The sequence below is a fragment of the Zingiber officinale genome, chromosome 1B (genome assembly GCF_018446385.1).
Source record: "Zingiber officinale cultivar Zhangliang chromosome 1B, Zo_v1.1, whole genome shotgun sequence".
NCBI lineage: Eukaryota > Viridiplantae > Streptophyta > Magnoliopsida > Zingiberales > Zingiberaceae > Zingiber > Zingiber officinale.
The window spans coordinates 139,674,944-139,700,667 of record NC_055986.1 but is presented as its reverse complement, the minus strand read 5'-3'; the positions used below and the strand labels follow the sequence as shown (position 1 = coordinate 139,700,667).

Genomic DNA, 25,724 nt, shown 5'->3' with positions numbered 1-25,724 from the left:
TTCACTCAGGAAGGTTGTTTTTATTTTGCGTCTTTGAAGAGGTTAGTTGTGGATGTGAGTTTTTTCTTCTCTCTCTTCTTTTACTTTAGGGCAGCTTGATTCTTGTTTACTTACTATTCTATTTTTAATAAATTGTGTATTTATAGTTGTTGCTTAAACAAATCTAGAATCAATAGTATATTTGAATTGCTTATCTGACAATCTTCAAACCTTTGGGCACGTATTCTACAATGCAAGTGAAAATATTTTTTTCTATTTGATTATCTTTCAAATTCTTGCTACTAATGTACCATAAGGAAATGAAAAACTGGTTTTCTTCTCTTCGATGAATCATGTCAAAGGCATGAGACACATGACCTTTCACACCAACCAATCATCCCGTGTTTCAATGGTCGATGACGTACCATGCGATGATGTGAAGGTTGCAGTTTCATCACCACGAATGTACTGTTTTATTTTGTCGAGGTCATCTGCAACACTGATCATAGATGGTCTGGTTGAAGCTGTTTCCTGTGTGCAAACAAGACCCAAGTCAATGAGCTCCATGATAGCTACTTCAAATATTTTCTTAACCTCTGGAATCTTTTGCTGTAGTTCCCTGGCTAGTGAGGGGTCTATAACATTCTCCAATTGACTTCCATACTGGTACTTCACCCAATTGATTAAGCTCACACCCCCGTCAAACATTTCATCTGTTGGTCTTTTTCTAGTGATCATTTCCAGCACAATAACGCCATAGCTATAGACATCCCCTTTTGTAGATGCTTGTCTACCATACCCGTACTCTAGGGGGGAAAAGAAGACATTCGGCAAAGACAAAAAAAGGCATATGTTCTCAATTAGTGCATCAATCAATTGGTTCATTATCCTACTTTATGTAGAGCTTCAAATATGTAATTGCTTATTCATAGAGCACATATGCAAATGAGATTGAGGGAGTTGATATTTTACCTGGAGCAACATACCCAACTGATCCATGCAGAAAAGTGTCCGTTGAACTAGAAATGCTATCGACTGTTGCACTTCTATCTGCGGCTGCATAAGCCAGTCTAGCAATGCCAAAATCTGAAACTATTGCAGTCATATCATCATCGAGGAGAATGTTGCTTGGTTTAAGATCACAGTGAATCACCTGAACTGGTGCATGACTGTGCAAGTATGCCATCCCCTCTGCTATATCACTGCAAATGTTCACTATTTCAGTCAGGCTCAGAAATGTCTCTGAATCTCCTCTAGGGTGCAGATAGTCTTCTAGACTACCTCTACTCATGAAAGTTAGCACTATAGCTTTGAATTCTGGATTGCTGCAAGTTGTGATGATTCTCATCAAGTTTCTGTGTCGAACTCTTTTCAAAACTCGGCACTCTCTGTTGAATATCCGAGAAGAATTGTGGTCATGTTGATGTAATACCTTAATGGCAATGAAACTTCCATCCCTTAGTGTGCCTTTGTAAACATGTCCGAAGCCACCAGACCCTATCAATCTAGTTTGATCAAATCCTCCTGTGGCCTCCCAAAGTTCTCTGTAAGTTATTCTTGGATGATCACTAATCAAGTCAAAAGGGTACCTACTCAGACCCAATGCTGTTCCTCTGAAAGGTTTGGCTGCTACGGTGCAGAAAATGATGAGAGTGAAAAGTACTGAGGAAGTGATACTCAGCAATAGGATGAACTCCTTCCTGTGTGCTATGCTACTCGTCCTTGAGCTGCAATTTAGATATCCTTCTGTCCCGCAAAATTTGTTTCCCTTGAGTGAATCGAAGGTCAAAGCATCAAATATACCACCTTGTGGCAGAGAGCCACTAAACTGGTTGAACGACAGGTTAAGCTGCTTTAGTTCGTTGCACTGCTGCAGTGAAGCAGGAACTTCACCAGAAAGGAGGTTTGAGGAAACATCCAACTGCTGCAGGCTTAAAAGATTGCCAAAGGATTTTGGGATTGGCCCTTGAAGTGAATTGTGAGATAGATTCAAAAACTTAACACTTACACAACTTCTCAAGTCAGGAATGGTACTATTGAATTTATTTGATGACAGATCAATGGCCTGAACCTTATCCATTTGGCTCAATTGCCTGGGAAGTTCTCCTTCTAACAAGTTATGTGACAAGCTAAAGATCCAGGTCATTGTGCTCAGGGCCGCAACTTGTACTGGCAGTTGCCCAGACAGACAGTTGTAGGACAGGTCTAGGTGCTCCAGTTTCATACTACCCATGCTTGAAGGTATTGGCCCCCCAAGGAAGTTCTCAGACAATTGCAAGAACCTCATTGCTTGCAAATTTGATATAGATGATGGTATTCTACCGTCAAGATGGTTCTGTGATATGTCCAGATCTCCAAGGTGAGTCGTGATATTAGCAGGAATAGAAGGAATTTGGCCATCTAGATTGTTTCTGGAAAGCCACACCCTCTCTAAATTTCGGATGAGGAACAGTTCGACTGGAATAGGGCCTTCTAATAGATTATTAGAAAGTTCCAGAAAAGTCAAGTTTTGAAGATTTGAAATATTGGACGGTATTGTTCCGTCTAGTTTGTTGTCTTGAAGAAGGATTATGGAAAGACTATCTAAGAGACAAAATGTCGAGGGAAGTCTACCTTTGAGGTGAAGTCCTTCTGCGCCAAGATGCATTAGTTGAGTTAAATTTGAAATTGCAGTCAAGAAGTAGGTAAGATTTTCCTCACTAGAAAAATTATTGTAAGAAATGGACAGTATCTTCAGGGCAGGTAACTGTGCTACAATGTCAGATGGCAACGGACCATTCAGGTGGTTATAGTCAAGATATATTCTTTCGAGACTTGTTGCATTTGCGAGAGAAGGCGGAAAGGTTCCTGTCAAACCATTTTTTCCGAGTAGCAGTTCTCGTAGAGCATGAAGATGAGATCCTATCTGTGGAGGAATAGGACCGCTGAAGGCATTATCAGAAAGGTGTATTGTTTCCAACAAGGTACAGTTGTAGAAAATGAAGGTAGGAAGGTAGCCAGCGAGCTCATTTGCAGAAAGGTCAAAAAACACTAACTTCGAAAGCATGCCAAAACTATCTGGTATTCCTTGTTTCAGTTTGTTATTGCTGAGGCCAAGTCTGCTGAGGTTAGACAAAAACCCTAGCCCAGCAGGAATGGATCCGCACAGGGAATTGAATGATAGATCAAGGCGTTGAAGCTTGGATATGTTGGAGAGAGAAGATGGAATGCTCCCTGTCAAATTGTTTTCGCCAAGAAAAAGCATTTGCAGCTGTTGAAGGTGATTGCCCATCTGTGGAGGAATTGGACCGTACAAATTAATATGGGTGAAGTCCAAAAATTCTAACCGGGTCCAATTGTGGAATTTATAGGTGGAAAGATTTCCACCTAGTGGGTTATCCCAAAGGTTCAAGAAAACAAGATTTGCAAGCATGCCAAGACAAGTAGGTATTCCACTTCCCAACTGATTACCACTAAGATCAAGCCTAGCAAGGTTGGATAAGGAACCTATCTCATCAGGAATGGAACCGTGGAGGGAATTGTGTGATAGATCAAGGGTTTGAAGTTGAGAAAGATTGGATAGAAATGGCGAGATGGTTCCATGCAAAGATGCGTTATAGAGTTGGAGTCGAATTACCCTCCCTCCCTTGCCACAGCTAATGCCCTTCCAGAGACAGATTTGAGCTGAATTATTCCAGTCGCTGAGCACACTATCTGAATCCTGCAGGCCTCTTTTGAATTCTAGAAGCGCACCTCGGTCATTGTTATCTGCAGCGTCGAGATGCAGGCGTTGGTTGAGAAGAAGAACAGACAAGAGGAAGAAGAGGAGGATATGGACTTTGGCAGGGTTTGAATAATTCATAGTGGGCAATGCGTCTAAACAATGCATCGATGACACCTAAGATTATTAGGTCGCATGACCTATTAAAGCATATTTATAGGTTCATTAAGAAGATCATTTAGTGCCGAAATTGTCACGTGGACACTGAAGCCACTAACTATATGTGATGGGGCGTGACTTTGTTTAGGTCATCATAGTCTTACGTACAATGGAATGAACATTAAGTTCAGTTTGCTCATTGGATGACCCATCGGATCCATCATCGGTCCAATTGCAGAGCAAGTCGCGATGCTTTGACTTGCAGACAAACGGAATACGTTTTTCATGCATTGTCAACTTTGTTGCCAGACATTCTTTTCGTAAATGCATCATTTCTCAGCCTTTTATATTGCCATTTGGTCGTAAGGACGGTCGAACAAGAACTTAATTTCCCCATCCATCTGGCAATGCAGTGGAGCTCCGAGGTCAGTCACTCGATCATTCTTTAACCATTTCTACACCCATTTGTTTTATTTTTATTTAGAAAGGAATTTGCACCAAGCATGAAAAGCTATCCTTAAATCTAGCTCCCGCTAATGCCTGGCATCTTTAAGGATTGCATTTGATACTTTTGACAGCACTTGGAAATATAATAGCTTATCTAGGGCAATCGCCTACGATCCTATTGAGGACGTCCTGGTCGGTTGAAGAAATTCTCTAAGAAAATAAATAAATTAATGTGTATTCCGTATTCTATTCGCCCACTCCATTTGGAAATCGAATCATAGCGATGCAATGGTAGTTCAAGGTCAATCACTACAATGTTTGGGCTGGAGAAGCATTCAAAGGGCTGCTTTAATTAATATTTTGTAAAGGGATTTGGAACGTAAAAAGTAGATATGGTAGCCAACTACTCTTTGAGACTTCACATATTATGATTCACGATGAGTTTGAGGAACAAATTCTAATAATTTAGAGTGTTTTAGGTCCTGATAAATGACCAAAATAATTGTAGTTGAAAATTATCATATTGTAGGCCTTTTGCATTTTGCCTTTGGTCAAAGTTAGGAGGATCATGAAAACGTTAAACTAGTTAATTATATTTCTATTGGTCCTTGGAGAAAGCATGAGAAACATTTGTATCCAACTATGCTTGAAGAGAGGAATTGCGATCTAAAAAGTTGCAATAATGTTTTCTTTGTCATCTTCGTATCAAATGGCATTGTTTTATATTATACCACATTCTTCCTTTATTTGCCATTTGGTTAGTGGCCGGTGACATTTTGCTCGACTTATCTTTTTTGTTTTAACCAGTAGAAAATTGCTCATACATATTTTAAAAGCAATGCAACATGCATTCTGTTTATTTCTTCATTGGGCATTTTACTAACTGCACAAGTAAGATTTATTATTAATTAAATCAAGTATTATATTTTCGAAATATCCCTCTCTCTCTCTTTAGGTCTATGTTTCATCCAAAACTGACGGATGAATTTAAAATATTCTAAATCATTTCTAATCAAAATTAATGTACTTTTAAAAACTTTCTTAATGTATTTATTTTCTTTGATTTGAATTCAATAGTGTAAATTGAGAATAGTGAATTTTAGTTTGATAAAATTTATCATAAGTTCATTATAATACCTAAGACAATAATATTCATTAGTCAACGCCATCCAATTTAAAAAAATTAAACTTTTAAATTTTTGAATGGTGTATGTCCATCAATCAGTTTCATCCTAAATTAATTGATAAATATAGAAAACTTCCAATTCACTTTAAATTAAAATTAATGTATTCTTGAAAATCTCCTTAATATATTTATGTTTGCACTACTTTCAATTTACGCTATTGAATCTAGATTCGAGTATAAATATATTAAGGATATTTTCAAGAGTACATTAGTTTTGATTTGAAATGATTTAGAATTTTCTAGATAAAATTGGCTGATGAATCTATAGAGAAAGAGGATATTTTGGAAATATAATATATGATTTAATATTATAAAAGTTGGGTATGTGATTTAGATAATACCGATTGATTTTTTTTTTTAAAGAAAATTTTATAGATAAAAATTTGATGCATGCCTTTTGAACTTGAGAGAAGCAGGAATGAGGTGGAAAAACAAAGGAATGATTATATTTTTAGGAATATGCTCGTGCACCCACTCCATGTAGAAATGATGCATGTTTCATTGATTATCTTAATGGTCGTTTGAACTTTAATATCCACTAAAGAGGCAAAAATATAAGTAGACTTCAGATATTATAATCTATGAATTAAAATGTTTCTCCTTTAAAATCTTTCTAATGCGGTTTGATTGCGAGATAGGATTTAAAAATTTTCTTTAGGAAGAAGAATGGTTGACACTCGTTTTATCTTTCTATCTTAACCGTAACGTCAAAAAAAAGTATGTCTCTCCCAAAGTTATAGCAATAATATTTCATTTTGGAGATATATTATTGTAAAATTATGGGAATTTCGATTAAAATTGTACAACTTTCAAGCAGATTTAGCTAAAGTTTACACTACTTTGGAGTGTTAAAATTGTATAAAGTGATATATCTTTATTCATAACTGTTTTAAGTTGAAAGACAAAGACATATTTTAAATATTAAATTATAAATGAGGTGTTATTTTAATTTCTTTTTTTTTTTGAAAAAAATAGTTCTCTTTAGATGATATAGGTAAAAGGATACATTTTCATTCTCTGCCATTTGAATCGATCTTGTACTTGCCATCAGTGTAAGATTATATATATATATATATTTTATAACTTTTATTAATCTCTAAAACTCAATAAAAAAATAACAATAGCTTATGAATAATTGTCCTAATTCCATCGCAATGTTATAACCTCCTATTCAGTGGCGGATCCAGACAAAAAATGAAGAGGGTACTCAAAGAAGGGAGCTGGAGCTTGTCTTCCTTCTTGCTGCGCCTCGGACTGTAGCATACTGGTGGAATTTTTCGGGAGCAAGGGGATGCTCAAGCACACCCCCGCTCCCCCTAGATCCGTCATTGCTCCTATTTGTCACCGGAATATCCCGTGAACGCAACGGTTGTCTTCCACAGAATTGAACCGGTAAAACCACGTTTCTTCTCAATAGGGAGAAGAAGCTGGGATAGGAAAGCTAGGTTTAGTATGTCCTAATGAACCTTATCTCTTTCCTTTTATACTTGACCTAACTTATGAAGACTATCCACCATAAAAGTCCGTGTCTTATTAACAACCCATCAATGTTAATGAATCGGATTATTAAATCTATACATTAAATCCACATCCATTTAATTCAAACTCTCTTTATATGTTTGAAACATTAGATTACTTAATTGAGTTTAGTTACTTTAATGACAATTAGTTGTGTGTGCGTTAATCAAGTGTAAGCCTAATCTTATGGAGATTAAGTCCACTCATGTGGACTCAATTAGATCAAATCCACCTATGTGGTCTTAATCCTACAGTCTCCCACTTGGGCTATACTTGATTCCTTATACACCATGTGCCCCTAAGTTCAACATGTCAAACTTTATGAGTTAAATATCCTTTTAAACAATCTCGTCCATTAAATCAATTAGTACAGGACTAAAGAAGTAGTAGCTACTATAACTATAACAAAACTCAACAGTAATCACAGTACTAATATCATTAATGACATAGATCAAATGTGAATATGTAGTACAAAAATGACATGAAATGTGATCTACAAGTGCTCATTCTCAATAAGTCCTCCTTATGATCCAAATGGATCCAAATCATATTTACCAAAATCTTATGCTAAACTACAGTCGTAAATCATGATTCAACTTTATGACTCCAAATGGAGTCTACATCATATTTATAACAACCAAATGTAAAACCGCAATAGTAAATATGATATCCATATGTCAAAAAAAGTCGAACTCATGCACACATATAAGAAAAACTGTACTATATATATAATGAGCCAAAAATATGTGTTCATAAACATAGAGCATCACACAAAATATAGATTTACATAATGGGTACTTTATAAAAAAAAGAACTCTCATATTCAACACATGCTGATGAAACACTTTGGATGGTAAATCCTTGATGAGTGGATCTGCTAACATGGATTTGTTCTTATATGTTCTATCATTATTTGATCATTTTGAACTCTTTCTTTAATTGTCAAAAATTTTATGTCAATGTATTTAGACTTTGACGAATTACGATTGTTCTTGGAATATAATTCTGCAGCTTTGTTATCATAGTTGATTCTCAATGGCCTATCAATGCCTCCAATAATCTGTAACCCTGTGATAAGATTCTGCTGTTAGAGTGTATACTAAAAGCCTATGATCCGGCGGTTAGAACAGTGGACCCCCATTCTGAGGGGTCCATGCCACGCTGGAGTCAAAAGGCCAAGTGGACGACCGGATAGGGATCCCGACCGGCCTGGGCAGGCCGACCGGTGAATAGCTGAGGGCAATAGGCGCCCCGACTAAAGTTGGGGTTCTGACGCTCAATGGAACAGTAGCAAAGAGCCGAGCGGAAGACCTAAGAGAAGGTGATGTACTGCTAACAGTTCTTACATAGCACCCTACCGAAATTCTCCCTAGCATATCGCTGCAAACGGCAGTCCGGACGTGAGGAGAGTGTCGTCCGGACTGCGCAGGAGATGAGGTCCGTCCGGCCGGAGCGTGAACTCCCCGTCCAGCCGGACGGACAGACGTCCCGACCTATGGTGGGTAAAGAAGGACGAACATCTTCTGACAGCTGTCAAGTCCTAGGGCTAGACCATACTCCTAGTCTGACGGGTAGGTGTTCTCTTGTCCCATCGAAGACATGCTTGGACTATAGCAGTATGGTGTCAGGTAAGCTCTCTGACAGGTACATACCGAGGTATGGGCTGCGGACACGTATGCGCCTCGGTGGACGTGCATAAGCTCTTTCACCGCTCTATATAAAGAGCCTCATATTTCGCCGGAGGTACGTGTGGAACTCCTTTTGAGCTACTTTTTTCACCATTTGCTTGCCTGACTTGAGCGTCGGGGTCGCCGCCGGGAACCCCTTCCCGGCCAGACTTCTGTGCAGGTTCGGCGGAGCTTCGTGCTACCAGTCGAAGATCCACGTCAACAGTCGGAAAGCGCCCCGTGCCCAGCGTCCGTTGATTCAGTATTCGGACAGGATCAATTTGGCGCCGTCTTTGGGAACGCTCCTACATCCGATCGGAAACAATGGACGAGGCTGGACGACAACATACGGTGACGCTTTCTAGTGAGAAGCCCGACGCTCTAATTAAGGCAAGAGCAGCTAAGCTCGAGGAGCAACAGAAACAGAAGGCTCAAGCTGAGCGGATAGCACAGCTGAGCGGACCTACCGGAGCAGCTTTCGAAATGGAGGCAAAATGAGGGTTCGACCGGAACTCAAGTGGGAGCAACGCCTGCCCCGATATCGGTCCGACGAGGAAGCCCTGATGATTTTCAGCAAGTATATCGTATTTTCCTCACTCCACTGGTATTCGGGAGTCGAGAAATGGGGGCAGATCCCCCGCTGGTCGGCAGGTCAGTTCTTCAGTTATCTTCTCTTTCTGTTAGTATAGTTTCTCGAATGAGAACTCCCGTGCCGCTCGGCCGGGAGTATATTATCCGAGCCCAAGGCTCAATGGGAAGTCCCGTGCCGCTCGGCCGGGAGTATATTAACCGAGCCCAAGGCTCGATGGGAAGTCCCGTGCCGCTCGGCCGGGAGTATATTAACCGAGCCCAAGGCTCGATGGGAAGTCTCGTGCCGCTCGGCCGGGAGTGTATTAACCGAGCCCAAGGCTCGATGGGAAGTCCCGTGCCGCTCGGCCGGGAGTATATTAACCGAGCCCAAGGCTCGATGGGAAGTCCCGTGCCGCTCGGCCGGGAGTGTATTAACCGAGCCCAAGGCTCGATGGGAAGTCCCATGCCGCTCGGCAGGGAGTGTATTAACCGAGCCCAAGGCTCGATGGGAAGTCCCGTGCCGCTCGGCAGGGAGTGTATTAACCGAGCCCAAGGCTCGATGGGAAGTCCCGTGCCGCTCGGCCGGGAGTATATTAACCGAGCCCAAGGCTCGATGGGAAGTCCCGTGCCGCTCGGCCGGGAGTGTATTAACCGAGCCCAAGGCTCGATGGGAAGTCCCGTGCCGCTCGGCCGGGAGTGTATTAACCAAGCCCCGGATCGTTCGGGCGGAGGTATATTATCCGAGCCAAAGGCTCGATGGCGAAGACCTTGCGCAGTTCGGCCAGGTAAACATTGTCCAAATTAGGCTTAAAAGGCCGTCGAGCTCCGACGTTAAATATCGAGAGACGAGCCGGCGTCTATAAACGTCCGAGCGGAAGACCGTCGAGCTCCGACGTTAAATATCGAGAGACGAGCCGGCGCCTATACCGACGTTAAATATCGAGAGACGAGCCGGCGTCTATAAACGTCCGAGCGGAAGACCGTCGAGCTCCGACGTTAAATATCGAGAGACGAGCCGGCGTCTATAAACGTCCGAGCGGAAGACCGTCGAGCTCCGACGTTAAATATCGAGAGACGAGCCGGCGTCTATAAACGCGTCGGCGGAGGCCGTCGAGCTCGGCGTTAAATATCGAGAGCGGCGTCTATAAACGTCCGGCGGAAGACCGTCGAGCTCCGGCGTTAAATATCGAGACGAGGCGGCGTCTATAAATGTCCGACGGAAGACCGTCGAGCTCAGGCGTTAAATATCGAGAGAGGAGTGGCGTCTATAAACGTCCGAGTGGAAGGCCGTCGAGCTCAGGCGTTAAATATCGAGGCAGGCGGCGTCTATAAGCGTCCGGCGGAAGACCGTCAAGCTCGGCGTTAAATATCGAGAGAGCGGCGTCTATAAGCGTCTGGCGGAAGGCGCCGAGCTCGGCGTTAAATATCGAGACAGCGGCGTCTATAAACGTCCGGCGGAAGACCGTCGAGCTCGGCGTTAAATATCGAGAGACGAGCCGGCTCTATAGTCCGGGCGGAAGGCCGTCGAGCTCCGGCGTTAAATATCGAGGCGAGCGGCGTCTATAAGCGTCCGGCGGATGACCGTCGAGCTCGGCGTTAAATATCGAGATGAGCGGCGTCTATAAGCGTCCGGCGGAAGACCGTCGAGCTCGGCGTTAAATATCGAGAGACAAGCCGGCGTCTATAAACGTCCGAGCGGAAGACCGTCGAGCTCCGACGTTAAATATCGAGAGACGAGCCGGCGTCTATAAACGTCCGAGCGGAAGACCGTCGAGCTCCGACGTTAAAAATCGAGAGACGAGCCAGCGTCTATAAACGTCCGAGCGGAAGACCGTCGAGCTCCGACGTTAAATATCGAGAGACAAGCCGGCGTCTATAAATGTCCGAGCGGAAGACCGTCGAGCTCCGACGTTAAATATCGAGAGACGAGCCGGCGTCTATAAACGTCCGAGCGGAAAACCGTCGAAAGATGACTCGGCGTTTATAAACCCACCGATCGGACAGTAGTCAAGTTCCGACGGTAAAATTTGACGGGCGACCGAAGCCTATAGGGCCGCCGGATGGATGGTTTTCTGCGTAGCCCTCGGTCGGACCCGACGTAATAGCGTAAGGCCGAGCGGCTCCTTTATAAAATGTACTTGGGCACAAAAAGCTTAAGACCAAGGCGAAAAACAAAAATCGGACTCGGGAAGAATGGACAAATAACAAGAGACAGTTCATCCACGCCGATCGGCGGATTGACAAAATTCATAAAGTTTGCCCCGAACGACGCCCATACAGAGAATTACAAAATAGCCTCACAGACAGATTCTTAGTCATCAAAATTAAAAAGGTGGTCAGGGATGGAGCCCATCATGGTCGCCAGGTCTTCAGCAGGGACGGACAGATCGGCCGGAGCATGGCCTTTGTTCTTCATGTACTCCACCGCCACTTTAATTGCCTCCTCGAAAGTCAAGGAGAGCTTGTCGGTAAACTTCTCTCCAAACTCGTCCGAGCGGACGAAGGCTTTGTGTACCTCCACCGATCGACCGGGCTCTCCATCTTGGTAATCCTTGAGAGTAGTCTGGGAAGCATTCACAGCAGCTTGAAGATCTTGCAAGGCTCCTTCTACTTTGGTCTGATCGGCGGAGCGACCCTCCCGTTCGGCAGTTAGCGAGGCGTCTAGCTCCTTCACCCGTTGTTCCAGCCCCCGGTTCTCCACCTTCATCAAGTCCATATCATCAATGACCTTGAGCTTCCGAGCGGTCGTGGTCTTTATTTCTTTATCTCGCTGCTTGACTAAGGCTTCGAGGCGGGCAACCTCGCTTGTCAATCCGGAAGTCTTACCCCGCTCAGCTTCCAGCAACCTTTTGGCCTTCTCCAGAGCGGTCGTCGATACTCCTAGTCTGACGGCTAGGTGTTCTCTTGTCCCATCGAAGACATGCTTGGACTGTAGCAGTATGGTGTCAGGTAAGCTCTCTGACAGGTACATACCGAGGTATGAGCTGCGGACACGTATGCGCCTCGGTGGACGTGCATAAGCTCTTTCACCGCTCTATATAAAGAGCCTCATATTTCGCCGGAGGTACATGTGGAACTCCTTTTGAGCTACTTTTTCCACCATTTGCTTGCCTGACTTGAGCGTCGGAGGGTCGCCGCCGGGAACCCCTTCCCGGCCCGACTTCTGTGCAGGTTCGCCGGAGCTTCGTGCTACCAGTCGAAGATCCACGTCAACAGTCGGAAAGCGCCCCGTGCCCAGCGTCCGTTGATTCAGTATTCGGACAGGATCAGCCTAGCTTTTGTATAAATATTTATTTAGAAATAAAGAATCACAGTGGTCAATATCTACATTTATTTGTTAAATGTAATTTGTTCAATTAATTTATATAGTAGACAACATGGTGTGTGGTGTCACACACAGAAGATCATGTTGTTGGTTCTTTATAAATTATAAACAGTTGCTCGTGACTAAGATGGAAAAGAACAAACCGTTGAAGTAGTCGTAGTGTAATTAAGTATTAGTTTATCTTAACTAATAAATTATACTGATACACTCCAAGTGTATTGAGTAGGATCATTTTAGGTAAGTTCTTTTTGTACTGACTTTATAAAAGAACTACACCTTAGTTGTTATGGAAGTGTGTGCTTTTAATCCTAATATAATAACAAACACATATATTTAGTATTTATTTCTTTGACTTATCAATGGGTGAGATTTAACTCGATAAGTCAATAAGCCCGATAAATTGGGAAATGATATTACTTATAGTGTGTGTTGTTGATTATAGAAGGAATCTGTGTCCTAGTTATCTAGGTTGAGAATGTCTCCAAGAGGAGCTCATAAGGATTGTCATGTTAAACCCTGCAGGTGGACTTAGTTCGACATGACAATGAAGTTGAGTGGTACTACTCTTGGAGCTAGATATTAATTAAGTTGTCAGTAACTTACTTAATTAGTGGACATTCGTAATCTTAAACACAGGAAGATTAACACACTCATGATAAGAATGAGCCCATAATGTAATTTGGGATTGGTGCGGTAGTGCGATAATAACTTTTTAGTGGAATGAATTATTATCGATAAACTTGAATTGTGTGTTCGGGGCGAACACGGGATACTCAAGCTCATCGGAAGGCCAAAACCAATTTCTCCTCTAGGTCCCTGTCGTAGCATCATTAAACCCTCAAGTCCATCCAAAGAAAGGCTCATCTTGGTATCCAAGAAGGGGGTCGGTCCATTGCTTGGTGACCAAGCAATGGCCGGCCACATCTCCTCTCAAGAGGGTCGGCCCTATGCTTGGTGTCCAAGCATAGGAAGGGCCGACCACAATATTTCAAATAGGAAGGGGTGTTTTGAATTTTTAAAATCTTCTCTTTGTAGAAAACTACAAGTTTTGAAAGAGAGATTTAAAATTTAAAAACTTTCCTTATTTGAATTAGGCCACATGTTTTAAAAGAAAGTTTAAAAGTTTTAAAACTTTCCCTTTTTAACCATCCTCATGGTTTTAGAAAAAGGAAGAGAAGTTTTAAAATTTAAATTTTCTATCATCATGTTAAAAAAGGAAATTTTATAAGAGAAGTTTTAAATTTTAAAATATGGTTTTAATTTTTAAAACATGGTTTTAATTTTTAAAACTTTCCTTTTTTAACTCCTACTTTAGGAAATTGAAAGAGAGCTTGTAAAATTTTATAAGAGAAATTCTTCTTGTAAAATTTTATAAAAAAATATATTTCCTTCCTTATAGGGGCCGACCACCCTTGCTTGGTGCCCAAGCAAGGGGTCGGCCAATAGGATTAAATCATCATCCAATCAAATTAAAACTAATCTATAATTGGTGATTGATTCAATCAAGAGGAAAGAAAAGGAAAAATAAAAAGGAAAAAGGAAAACTTGAGGAAGATTTTAATTTTTGTAAAAAAAATTTCCTTATTTGCCTTGGGCAAGTATTATAAAAGAAGGGGAGGAGAGACTTCATGGGTTAATGAATTCTTTTTCTCTCTTCTCTCTAGTCTCCTCCTTAGGGCCGGCCCCTAGCTCCTTATCATGCTAGGGCCGGCCACATATTGCTTGTGGTTTCTTCAAGTGGTCGGATACAAGAAGGAGGAGAAGGAGGAGAAGAAGAAGAAGGAGGAGGAGGAGGAGGCATCTAATTCTAGTCTCTTGCTTGTGCTCTCTTATGATGGCTGGATCTCTCCCCTTCCCTTTCCCTTGCTCTCTTTAATTCCTAAATTGGTGGTGGTGGCTGGATTTTAGAGGAGGAAGAAGAAAGCTCTTTGGGTGATGTTCATCTTGGAGGATTGTCGCCCACACGACGTCCAAGGCGAGGCGAGGAATACGGCAGAAGATCTCGAGGTCATTAACATACAAAGAGAAGGTATAACTAGTAATTTTCTTCCGTATCATACTAGTTATTTTTTCTTTGTATGAATTCCAAACACAAGAGGCATTAGATCTAGTTTTTTCGAATTTATTTTTCGAGTTTGTGTTTTCTTTGTTTTTCGAATTTGTGATTCGATTGTTCTTTATTTGGTTAACCTAGAGTTATTTAAGAAAATTAAATATTAGCTTTCCTTAAAAGGATTTGTCTAGGCGGTGGTGGTTACTCCCATATCCAAGAAGGCCATGTGCCTCGCCATGCAGTCCTGGAAGCCAATTTTGAAAATTAATATTTAATGGAATTAATAACATAGGTGGATTTGAATCAATAGTGTTAAGTTCCGCTTGCGATTCAAATCTAAACCATTAAGAACAGATAAGTTAAATTTGGAATCAATGATGTTAAGTTCCGTCACTACAAGAAAAAAAGCTAATAGACAACGCTTTTAAAGCGTTGTCTATGTGCCTGAAAAAGCGTTGTTAAAAGCACTGCTGTTAAAAGTCTACTCAACGACAACGCTTTTAAAGCGTTGTCGTTTGTAGCGAAGACAACGCTTTTACAACGCTTTAAAAGCGTTGTCGGTTTTTGCAAAGACAACGTTTTTGCAACGCTTTTAAAGCGTTGTTTTTGGTAGAAAAGACAACGTTTTTGCAACGCTTTAAAAGCGTTGTTATGTTTTGCAAAGACAACACTATTACAACGCTTTAAAAGCGTTGTTTTTTTGCAAACACAACACTTTTTGCAACGCTTTAAAAGCGTTGTCGTTTTAAAGAAGAAAAAAAATTAAAAATCATTATTTTTATATTTACGAAATTATTATTTTTCTTTTACCATGTCCAGATTCGAATTTTACATATAATCAACTCAGCTAATGATTTCAAACTCATACCAAAATAATAGAATTCTGACATTGAAGTAATATTAGTATTTTCATGAGAATCTAGTAAATATCAAAATTAACACTAATTCTGTTTCAAAGTAGATAGTGATATTCACATTTAAAACAAAAGAGCACAAAATAACTAGCCGATCTCGAAGCCAACAATCTGTTTACTTCTACTAGCTACACTCAAAAATTATTATCGGCTTGAGAACGGGACAAAACAGTACAGTAATTACTAGCACAATACTGAAGAAGTAGCTTGTCTTTCTCAATCTATTACAGGAATAAGCAATTGAATTTTGTCTAGGATCTTTATGAGCTTTGAACAGATTGAACAGTTGGCCTGAAATATAAACAAGAGGTAGCACTGTTGTTGCCTTTGTAGTTGTGTTTCCTTAGGAAATTAAGCAAGAGGTACCAGCTTTCTTTGTCTTGGAACAACTTTGAAGAGAGGTGACGGTTGAGGAACTGCACTCCATTACCTATAGATTTTGACTGCGAGGGGCGAGGAAAAGAAGCATTGAAGGGCCCAAAATCCAACTCCAGCACAAAGTTGTTCTGTGGGCTGAAAGGAGAAGAATTATAAATGGTTCTCTCAAAGAGGTATAAAGCATCTGATGATAGTGATACAGGTCTTAGCTTCACTTACCTTCCATCAGCAAGTTCCTCCTTGAAATGCAAATATTCTGGAATAGTCAACTCCTCCACAGCGAGCTCACTGATATTGACCCGGACGTATTCCCAGACTCCAGGCCTAGGTCGGATAGCCAAAGCAACCCATGGAGGAATAACAATGGCTTCCTGCATTGAGGACAAGATGATCCAATGAGAAAATGAAAAGATTAAAACATGACGATGCTAGAAACAGTATCATCCAATGTATACCTGTGCTGCCTTGATAACATCCTCAAAGGCTCCATCCTTCAGTTTTTCCTTATCGGCTTCAGAAAAGGTAGCTCCATACTCAGCCAACAACTGGTGGGGTTGCAGCATACCCTTGCCCTGGTGAATAATCCTGAGAGATGAAAATAATCAGATGCAAGGTATCAAAAATAGACCTGATCCGGTCCGGAAGCTGAGTCAGACGGACCGTCGGGTGAGGTGTATAGAAGGTTGACTGGAGTCGCGACGTCCCGGAGGAGGGGTGTGCTGAGATGGCTCCCGTGTTGACCAAGTCTTCAAAAGTCCTCTGGTCAACGCTATCTACAGTCGATGACCGGGTTGGCCCGGCCCCCAGTACCTCGATGCTCGAGGCAGATTCAACGAATATATGAGTACCCGGCTAATAATATAATAATAAAATAAATAAACGGGTGAGTACGAAAAACGTACCCTGGCCCAGGGGGGCGCCCTCGGATGGGACGCGACTCAAGTTGTCGCGACCCGGAAGAGCAGATGACTCCGATCAAGTTGGAGAGCTGGATCTGACGACGAAGGGCTGAACGCGGCATGGGCCCAAAAGACGGGCTACATACCGGGATAAGACACTAGCACGCAGGCCGGGACGCTGGGTCGGCACGCAGGCCGGGACGCTGGGTCGGCACGCAGGCCAGGACAAAATACCGGCACGCAGACCGGAAAAACAATAAGAGCGGAATACGGCTACATCAATGACGCCCCACAATAATCGAGGCACGAAGGCCAAAGCACCATAACCTACGAAGCGGGAACAAGATAACGGCGCGAAGGCCGGCACACAACGGGGCCGGAAGCTGCTCAAATCAGTGACAACGATAATAGTGGCCAGCGCGATGCTAGGCCAGCTCGGTGTTAGGGGATCTGGCCGGACATGGCAAGCGCCGGTAGCGGCGCGAGTCCAGCGGCGCTGACCAGGGAGAGGAGAGAAGGTCATCTCCTTGGTTGCGACAGCATGGAGAAGAGGGGGTGGCGGCGGCTGGAGGTTGGTGCCGGCGAGGAGAAAGAGCAGAGGGAGGGCAGCGCTGGGTCGGCTCCAGCGAGGAGAGCGTGAGAGAGAGGGAGAACAGAAGGAAGAGTGGGAAGCCGGCGGCGTCGGCTGGAGCAGCAGTGTCCCGGGGAAGCAGAGGCGGATTTACAAGGGGGCTTGGGGGGGCCACGGCCCCCCCAAATCTCCATGTAAATCCTCCCTATATATACATGGTTGTATTATATATACTAGGATATATATATAGTATTAATTAGAATGGTGAAGGAGTATAAGATGATGAAATTAATCTTCCTTTTGAATATATTTTAATATAATTGACTGATATACTTATTAAATATGCTATATAATTTAAGAGAAAAATATTTCTTTTGGGTGTTTTTTAATTTACCTAATAGGAATTATGTTGAAAAAAAAAATTAAATTTAACAAAAGGAAACTACAAATCATTAATTATATACAAATATTATTAGTAATAATATTATTAGTTTATTACTATATAGAAATCTTTTCTAATTTATGATATAGGCATTTTCTCTCCTATGGCTAGATATCTCGATCTTTTCCAATTCACTCCAAAATCATTGTTGTTGCTTTCATTGTCAATTGTAGCATCGTTGATCGTCATAATTCAAAATTGATTACATATTTAGAAAGTCCGCAATCTAAATTTTCTATTGGTAGTTTGATATCAAAATCTTGAAGTAATATCGCAACTTGAGAAGGGTCGTTGGCCCTTGTTTCGTGTCGGAACTACATTTGAGCTTGTTCGTTATTGTTATCTTGTCAACCACGGTAACCTAGGACGGTGATTTCTAGGTAAATTTTGATTTCGATTTCAGTCGTAAATTGAGAATTCGGAGGTTGTTCAAGGGTGTACAAATTTCTGACGATAATTATTTTTGTCACTTATCATGCGGCCCCCCCCCCCCCCCCAAATTTAAAATTCTGGATTCGCCCCTGCGGGGAAGATAAGGAGGGAAGCGGCGGTGTCGGCTCCGGCGAAGGACGAGAGGAGGAGAAGCTCTCCTTGTTTCTGCTGGCAATTGCAGTGAGAAGGAGAGGGAGAGGAGAGAGGCGGGGGGCGGCCGGCATCGACTCCGGCTACGGCGTCGGAGAAGGAGGAAGAAAACCCCTCCGCTGGCGGCGGCACATTCACGAACCCAAAAAACGTCCCCTTAGCGGTGGCGAGAGGGGAAGGACAGAGGAGATGAGGAAGAGGAGGGATGGCCATCGCCGGCGTTCATCGCTCGAAGGCGGCTGTGGCGAGAGGAGAAGAAGTCTCTCCTCCTCCCTGTAGATGGCGGCGGCCAAAAACCGAAGCCCTGGCTACAGTGGCTTTCCTCTCTCCTTAAACCCTCCCCTGTGTCAAGACCACTTTACCCCTCTTCTTTCCTTTAACTTCTCCCATACCCCTAAAGCGCTATCCGTATCAAGACCCATTAACAGTTGAAGCAACAAGAACAAGGCTAAAGATTTGAATGAGTAATCAAAAATCCTAAATCCCAAAGATGTGTCGAACTCATTAACTCACGGTTTCTCAAGATAAGGGTAATAGAATTGCAATATGGCCATTACATCTTAGACAATTTTAGAATACAACGGTTGTAAGGTAAAGTATGATAGGCGATGATCTATTAGTATTTTTAAAGAAGGCAATGATCTGTTTTCATGTTGATAAACCATGAAACAGTAAATCATAAGCTGAATAGATGGTTGGTTGCTCGTTGAGTATTACATCGTTTTGGCAATGCAAGTAAACATGCAGATATCAACTATCCAGAAGAAAGAAAGACTTCTCTCGATATTTTCATGGAGCGAAAGAGGATCTTTGTACCTCTGCAAATACTTTCTTGCAAAAAGCACTGTTATTATAGAAATGCAACATTTCTTTAAACGGTAGAAAGAAAGCTTGCAGAAAGAAAGCTTGGCTTGCAGAAAGGTAACGTTTCTTCAAACTGCATTCTAAAATACATGTAGTTTTTAATATGCATTCTAAAATGCATGCAGTTTCTAAACTGCATTCTTCAAACTGCGCAGTTTCTAATATACAGAGAAAGCTTGCAATTTCTCCATTCTAAAATGTATACAGTAGTTATAGAAAGAAAGCTAAAATGAAACGTTCTTTAGAATATGAGTTTAACCAATAGTGGAAAATTGCCAACTTCCTAAAGAAAGCTTGTCGAATTTTTAGTTTAACATGCTTGATAGACTTAAAGCTTGCCAAAATCTTGCATAAAGCTTGCAAAAATCTTGCAGAAAGCTTGCAGAATATTTGCAAAGAAAGCTTACATAATAGACTTAATATTGTGCCATTCATCACAATGCCGATGACCGAACCCATAATGACTTAGCATGAATTAAGGGCAACAAACTGAAGACAAGAAAGTACTCCAATGTATCTGAGCTACAGCTTAATTGTTGTCCTTGTAATTTTTTAACTACTGCTGATGTGGCTTGAGCCAAGTAGGAAAAAAATGATCTAGAGTTTAAGAACTGGAGCATCTCCACCTAAGTGACTAGTCACCAATGATAATTAGATTGTATACAAAACAGAACTTATCCATATTAGAGTGTCATTGTGTTGATTAGAACTGGAGCATCTACATCCAAGCGACTAGCCACTAGGATTGATAAGAAGCCACTAATAAGCAGCAGTGAAAATTAATAAGCTGGAGAAACTATTGCTCACAAATCAAATATATTTTACTAGAAAGTCAAAAGGATACCACTAACTGGAGCATTTTAAAGAAAAAGTAATATTGAAGACTCTCACTGCAAGATAAAGAAAAAGTAGTTATAAACTATGTCCAGCGAAGTATAGTAGGGGTTTAGACAAATAAAAGTATTCCTAAATGAACTTTCACCAATAGCTTTTAGTCCAGCGAAGTGTATAACAACATCAAACCTGTAGAAACAAACAAAATGATGTCATGCAACGTTAAAAAGGATATCCAAACAAAATCGGAAGCAGACAGTTAAATGACAGCAAAATAATAAGCAACAAAGGTCTAAATCACAATGTATTAGGCTTGACAGCCTCAGCATGCAACGCCAAACAAAGGTTTAAATCACAGTGTATTAAAGAACCATAAATAATTATTCTAACAAATAATAAGAACCTTTAGCATGCAACACCAAAAAATATTGAGATGAGGACAAATTTTTATCTTCAAAATTTTCAAGATAAAAATCAATTTATGTTATGAGATGACAATTTTATCAGTGCTATACTTCCATGCATATCTCATGATATCTTAGTTTAACTCCATTCCACTGCCATAATCTTCTAATCTTGTTTTTCAAAAAAGAAAAGAAGGTCAAGATCAAATTTGACAAGTTTGCAACATCTTATAGGAGATAAAAGATAATGAAGCAAATTCCTTTCTTTGTTAAAGCTTGTTTTTGGGGATGAATGATGTTTGCAAGAACATAACGAATAATTTAGATTTTGTCATAGTAAATGTGTTTGAATCAACAGTATGCATTGAAGATTGAGCCTAAAATTCATGCAAAGAATTGAATTGCAAGAGAAAAATTGTTAAGAAAAGACTAGAATGAGCAAACGGAGTAGTTTTTTTTGTACAGGGAAGAGGAAACCCTATTGTCAGGAGTTGAATCAACCTCTAGAAATCCGCCAGCTCCGGGCCCATGTCGCTGACGATGGAGCGGCAGATTGGGCACCCCGGAGACCTAACCAACCACTGATCGGCGCAGCCTGCGTGGAAGACGTGCCCGCAGGAGGGAAGCGATCGGCACCTCTCCCCTCTCTTGAACTTCACTAGACACACGGAACAATCGGGTGTCGTCCAGAGCCGGGACGAGGCCACGCCGGGAAACTCGAACCATGGAAGCCCCCTCAACTGGGTGGGCGAGAGGCCTCGAAGCGCTCCCCCGTCGCTGTCGTCGCTTGCGATCTATCGGCACTCGCGGCCGCGAACGGCTCCCACCGCGACTAACAGCAAGACGACGGCGGCGAATTTGGCGAAGACGAAGAAGATCGCTAGGGCGGCCGCCATGAAGACGGCCTGGAAGAAGAAGAAGAGAAACCGGACGCCGCACTTGGGCTTCGCTACCGCCGATGCGTCCGAGGATGAAGAATGCCTCATCGTCGATGGGGAATCAACGGAGGAGTTGGGAGAAGGGCTCGTGAAGGTGGGCGAGTGAAACTATGATTTTCTGCTTCTTACTTGATCCAATGGTTTATATTAATCTAGATTTAGATGAGGACTTGACAATAGACAACACTTTTTAAAAAATGTTGTCTTTGATCCATAAAAATCACTAATAGACAACGATTTTAAAAAAACATTGTCTATTAATAAGAAAATAATGAAATAGACAACGGTTTTCACTAAAAGCGTTGTTAAAAAAAAAAGATAACTCTTTTTTAAAAAAACGTTGTCTTTTAAGTGTTGTAAAACCCCAATTTTCTTGTAGTGCGTCTGCGATTCCTAATTTAACTTCTAAAGAACACAATAGGTTATTTAAGGAAAGGTTCAACACTTGTACAAAATTTTTGTACAGTGGAACCAGTACGTTTTCCTAGGACTAACCAACATCTGCATCCATATCCCATGGTTGGAAGCTTCATAGCAGGCTATGAACTCTGCCTCCATGGTAATAGTGGATATTAGCGTCTGTTTGACGCTTTTCCATGATATAGCCCCTCTGCCAACATGAAGACATAACCTAAAGTGGACCTTCTGCTATCTAAGCATCTAGTAAAATCGGAGTCTGAGTATCCAATGATCTCCAGATGACCTGATCTCCGATATGTGAGTATGTAATACTTCGTTCTTTACAGATATCGCATAACCCTCTTTACGACTTTCCAATGTGTTGGTCCAGGGTTACTCAAATACCTGGCCAACATCCCCATAATGTACGCAAGATTTGGACGTGTACATATCTGAGCATACATCAAACTCCCTACTATTGATGCATAGGAGAATTCTGTATTTCTCTAATCTCAAGTTCATGATGTGGACATTGTTGCAAGCTAACTTTATCACCCTTTGCCACCGGAGTGTCGCCGAGAGCAAAATTCTGCATATCATATCGAATTAGCATCTTTTTTATATAGGCATTTTGTGATAGTCCAAGTGTATACCTTAAATGATCACGAACAATCTGTATGTCTAAGACAAAAGATGCTTCACCAAGATCATTCATTTCAAATTCATCAGATATAAATGACTTGGTTTCTAACATTAGATTCGTATCATTGCTTGCAAGCAATATATCATCCACGTAAATAACAAGTATAATAAACTTGCTCCCACTGAACTTGATATATAAACACTGATCAACTGGATTCTCCTTGAAACCATATGAAGAATCACTTGATCAAATTTCTAGTACCATTAACGAGATATCTGCTTTAAATCATAAATGGACTTCCTTAGTTTACATACTAGGTGCTTTGAGTCATCTAACTCAAAGTTCTCTGGTTACACCATGTATATAGTTTCTTCAATGTTTTCATTGAGAAACACAATCTTAACGTCCATTTGGTATAGCTCTAGATCAAAATGAGCTACAAGTGTAATGATTACCCTAAGAAAGTCTTTTGTCGAAATGGACGAAAAAGTCTCCTTGTAATCGATGTTCTCCTTTTGAGTGAATCTCTTTGTGACTAGGCGTGCCTTATACTTTTCGACATTGCCATGTGAATCCCGTTTGGTTTTAAATATTCATTTACAACTAATGAGTTTCACACCTTCAGACAATTCTACAAGTTCCCAAACATCGTTGTTCGCCATAGACTTCATCTCTTCCTTCATGGCATTGATCTATTTTTTCGGATGAGGATATTGTTTGACCTCTTGGAATGATGTGGAATTATCTTCCAACCCAATGTTAAATTCATGCTCTTGGAGATAAACATAATCACAAGACATCATGGATCTCATCTATCTAATGAATCTTCTCTCTCTAATAGATCTTCTTAGTGACACTTGATCTTGAGGTGATTAGAAGTCATTCTTAACAATAGGAGGTAATACCTCTATTTGAGATGATGCACATTTCAAATAAATTAGAGGTGACATGGGAATATCATGGCCAACTACCCCTTCCGATTGTGTAGCTTCAACCATATGTGGAATGGTAACCATTTCACTATCAGTTGTATTAGTAGTCACCATATCAGGATCACTAATGTTCTTCTCAAATGACATTTTCCTAGCTTTATCACTCCCATTATCCTCAATAAATTTGGTATTACTCGTCTCAAAAAAGGATCTACTCAAGGGGTTATAGAACTTGAAACCTCTTGAATTTTCAGAGTATCATACAAAATGACAACTAATGATTCTTGAGTCTAATTTTCTTTCATTGGGCCCATAGGGCATAACTTCAACTGGACAACCCCAGACATATAGATACCTAAGACTAGGCACTCTACCTGTCCACAACTCGTATGAGATTTTCATTACTGCCTTACTAGGAACTTCGTTGAGTAGGTAAACTGTAGTCTTGAGCATTTCACCCCACAAGGACTCCGGTAAAGAAGAAAATGCAATCATACTTCTCACCATGTCCATAAGGGTTCAGTTTTGTCTCTCTGGTACACTATTTTACGGAGGTGTCTCGGGAATGGTGTATTACACCACGATATCGCACTCAGCAAGGTAATCCACAAATGACCTAGGACGTTGTTCACCTAATCCGTCAAATCTATCATAGTATTCACCACCACGGTCGGATCTTACAGCCTTAACCTTCTTACCAAGTTGATTTTCAACTTCAATTTTGTGTCTAGGGATTATGACTTCTCATGAATAAGGTACAAGTATCCGTATCGGGAATAATCATCTATAAAGTTTATAAAGTATAATTGACCATTCCAAAAAGTCTTAGAAAATAGTTCACATATATCCGTATGTATAATCTCTAAGATTCCATTACTCTTCCTTCAATCCTTATTACTTTTGTTAATTATTTCCCCCTTGATACACTCAATGAAGATTCCAAATCTGACATATCAAGGGAATTGAGAATTTCTAGTGACATTAAGATTTCCAAATGCTGTTTAGAGATATGCCCTAAACCCTTATGCCACAACATGGATAAATTCTCATTTGTCACACCACGTTTCACATCTATACTATGCATCATAAAATTATCTATATGAGTTTCAGTATCCAATCGATATAGTTCGTCAATAAAGAAATCAGTACCATACAAGATAGAATTTCAAAAAATACTAAACTTTCCATTTCCAAATGAACAAGTATATCCGAATTTGTCTAAATATGAAATAAAAATTAAGTTCTATTTAAAAGACAACACTACAAATGTATTTTTCAAATTCAAAAGTACATTGTTCCCCAAACAAACTCTAAAGACACTTATTACCTCTACTTTTATTTTCTTGCCAATTTCGGTATAGATGAATTTTTCAATATCAATTGGCATTCGGCTCATGACTTAACCCTTCATAGTTACACTTATCTGAGTAATTGCATCAGTATTTATCCACGAAGTGTTATTAGGTATAGTAGCTAGGTTGATTTCTGAACTAACAAAGTTGAGAAGTATACCTTTCTTGGCACGCCAGTTGACATATCTAGGGTAATCCTTCTTCAAATGGCCTTTATTTTTACAAAAGAAACAAGTTGAGTCTGAATCTTGTTGCTTTTACACCCTATGCCCTAAATCCCTAGTTATTGCAAGTTGTTTACCCTTGCTCTTACCATTACCCTTCTTCTTTTTCTTGTTCGAGTACTGAGATGAGGATGCATAGTGAGCACTTTAAGATGTATCACCTCTCAATCTCTTTTCTTTTTCTACACATTGAGTTATAAGATCATTTAATGTGCATTTCTCCTTTTGAGTATTATAACTAATTTTAAAAGGAGTGAACTGTATAAGCAGAGCGATTAAGATAAGGTTCACAAGGACACTTTCAGACATATCTAACTTTAGTGTCTTAAGCCTTGTAACTAAGGTAGACATCTCCATGATGTACTCCCTAATGTTATCCTTCCCTGTGTACCGCATAAACACTAACTTCATGAGAAGTGTAGTAGTTTCGACCCTTTTGTTTAAGGTGAATCGGTCCACTAATTCCTTGAGAAAGAATTTAGCATCCTCCTTCTCAGTTATCGAACCCCTTAGTGATTCCGGAATTGACATTCTCATGATCATCAAACGCATGCAATTAGATCGCTCCCACTTGTCAAAGTTTATATTTTGATCCGAAGTCAAATCATCAGTCAAAGGTGCAAGGCGATCATGCCTAAAGGCATAGTCCAGATCCATGCAGTCCAATAAAACTGTAATATGCTCTTTCCATTGTCCAAAGTTTGTGCCAGTAAGCACAGGAATATTGTTCAAATTAGCAGACAT

At 40.9% G+C, this 25,724-nt stretch overlaps 3 protein-coding genes across 3 annotated transcripts; all 3 read right to left on the bottom strand.

Annotated features, from left to right (window-relative positions):
• Positions 1–280: 280 nt before the first annotated feature.
• Positions 281–3,834, bottom strand: LOC122003613 (putative leucine-rich repeat receptor-like serine/threonine-protein kinase At2g24130). The gene is made up of 2 exons (XM_042558728.1): positions 952–3,834; positions 281–785 (listed from the first exon to the last, which is right to left on the bottom strand). Exons 1-2 carry the CDS (start codon positions 3,818–3,820, stop codon positions 361–363), a joined length of 3,294 nt encoding a protein of 1,097 aa, XP_042414662.1. The 5' UTR covers positions 3,821–3,834; the 3' UTR covers positions 281–360.
• Positions 3,835–15,778: 11,944 nt separating this feature from the next.
• LOC122042708 (sucrose synthase 2-like) lies at positions 15,779–16,482 on the bottom strand. Its single transcript, XM_042602991.1, has 3 exons — positions 16,352–16,482; positions 16,116–16,267; positions 15,779–16,031 (listed from the first exon to the last, which is right to left on the bottom strand). Exons 1-3 carry the CDS (start codon positions 16,457–16,459, stop codon positions 15,779–15,781), a joined length of 513 nt encoding a protein of 170 aa, XP_042458925.1. The 5' UTR covers positions 16,460–16,482.
• Positions 16,483–25,013: 8,531 nt separating this feature from the next.
• LOC122042704 lies at positions 25,014–25,724 on the bottom strand. Its single transcript, XM_042602979.1, has 2 exons — positions 25,272–25,724; positions 25,014–25,100 (listed from the first exon to the last, which is right to left on the bottom strand). The coding sequence occupies exons 1-2, from the start codon at positions 25,722–25,724 to the stop codon at positions 25,014–25,016; spliced, it is 540 nt and encodes a 179-aa protein (XP_042458913.1).

What these genes read in the sequence shown, in the direction of transcription:
- LOC122042708 (XM_042602991.1), bottom strand. Translation starts at nt 16,459, where the DNA reads ATGCTGCAACCCCACCAGTTGTTGGCTGAGTATGGAGCTACCTTTTCT. An exon ending in ATGTTATCAAGGCAGCACAG is followed by an intron (nt 16,268 to 16,351) that starts GTATACATTGGA and finishes TCCTCAATGCAG; the next exon opens with GAAGCCATTGTTATTCCTCC. An exon ending in GAGGAACTTGCTGATGGAAG is followed by an intron (nt 16,032 to 16,115) that starts GTAAGTGAAGCT and finishes TTCTCCTTTCAG; the next exon opens with CCCACAGAACAACTTTGTGC.
- LOC122042704 (XM_042602979.1), bottom strand. Translation starts at nt 25,724, where the DNA reads ATGTCTGCTAATTTGAACAATATTCCTGTGCTTACTGGCACAAACTTT. An exon ending in ATATGTCTGAAAGTGTCCTT is followed by an intron (nt 25,101 to 25,271) that starts GTGAACCTTATC and finishes TCCTCATCTCAG; the next exon opens with TACTCGAACAAGAAAAAGAA.
- LOC122003613 (XM_042558728.1), bottom strand. Translation starts at nt 3,820, where the DNA reads ATGAATTATTCAAACCCTGCCAAAGTCCATATCCTCCTCTTCTTCCTC. An exon ending in AGTTGGGTATGTTGCTCCAG is followed by an intron (nt 786 to 951) that starts GTAAAATATCAA and finishes TTTCCCCCCTAG; the next exon opens with AGTACGGGTATGGTAGACAA.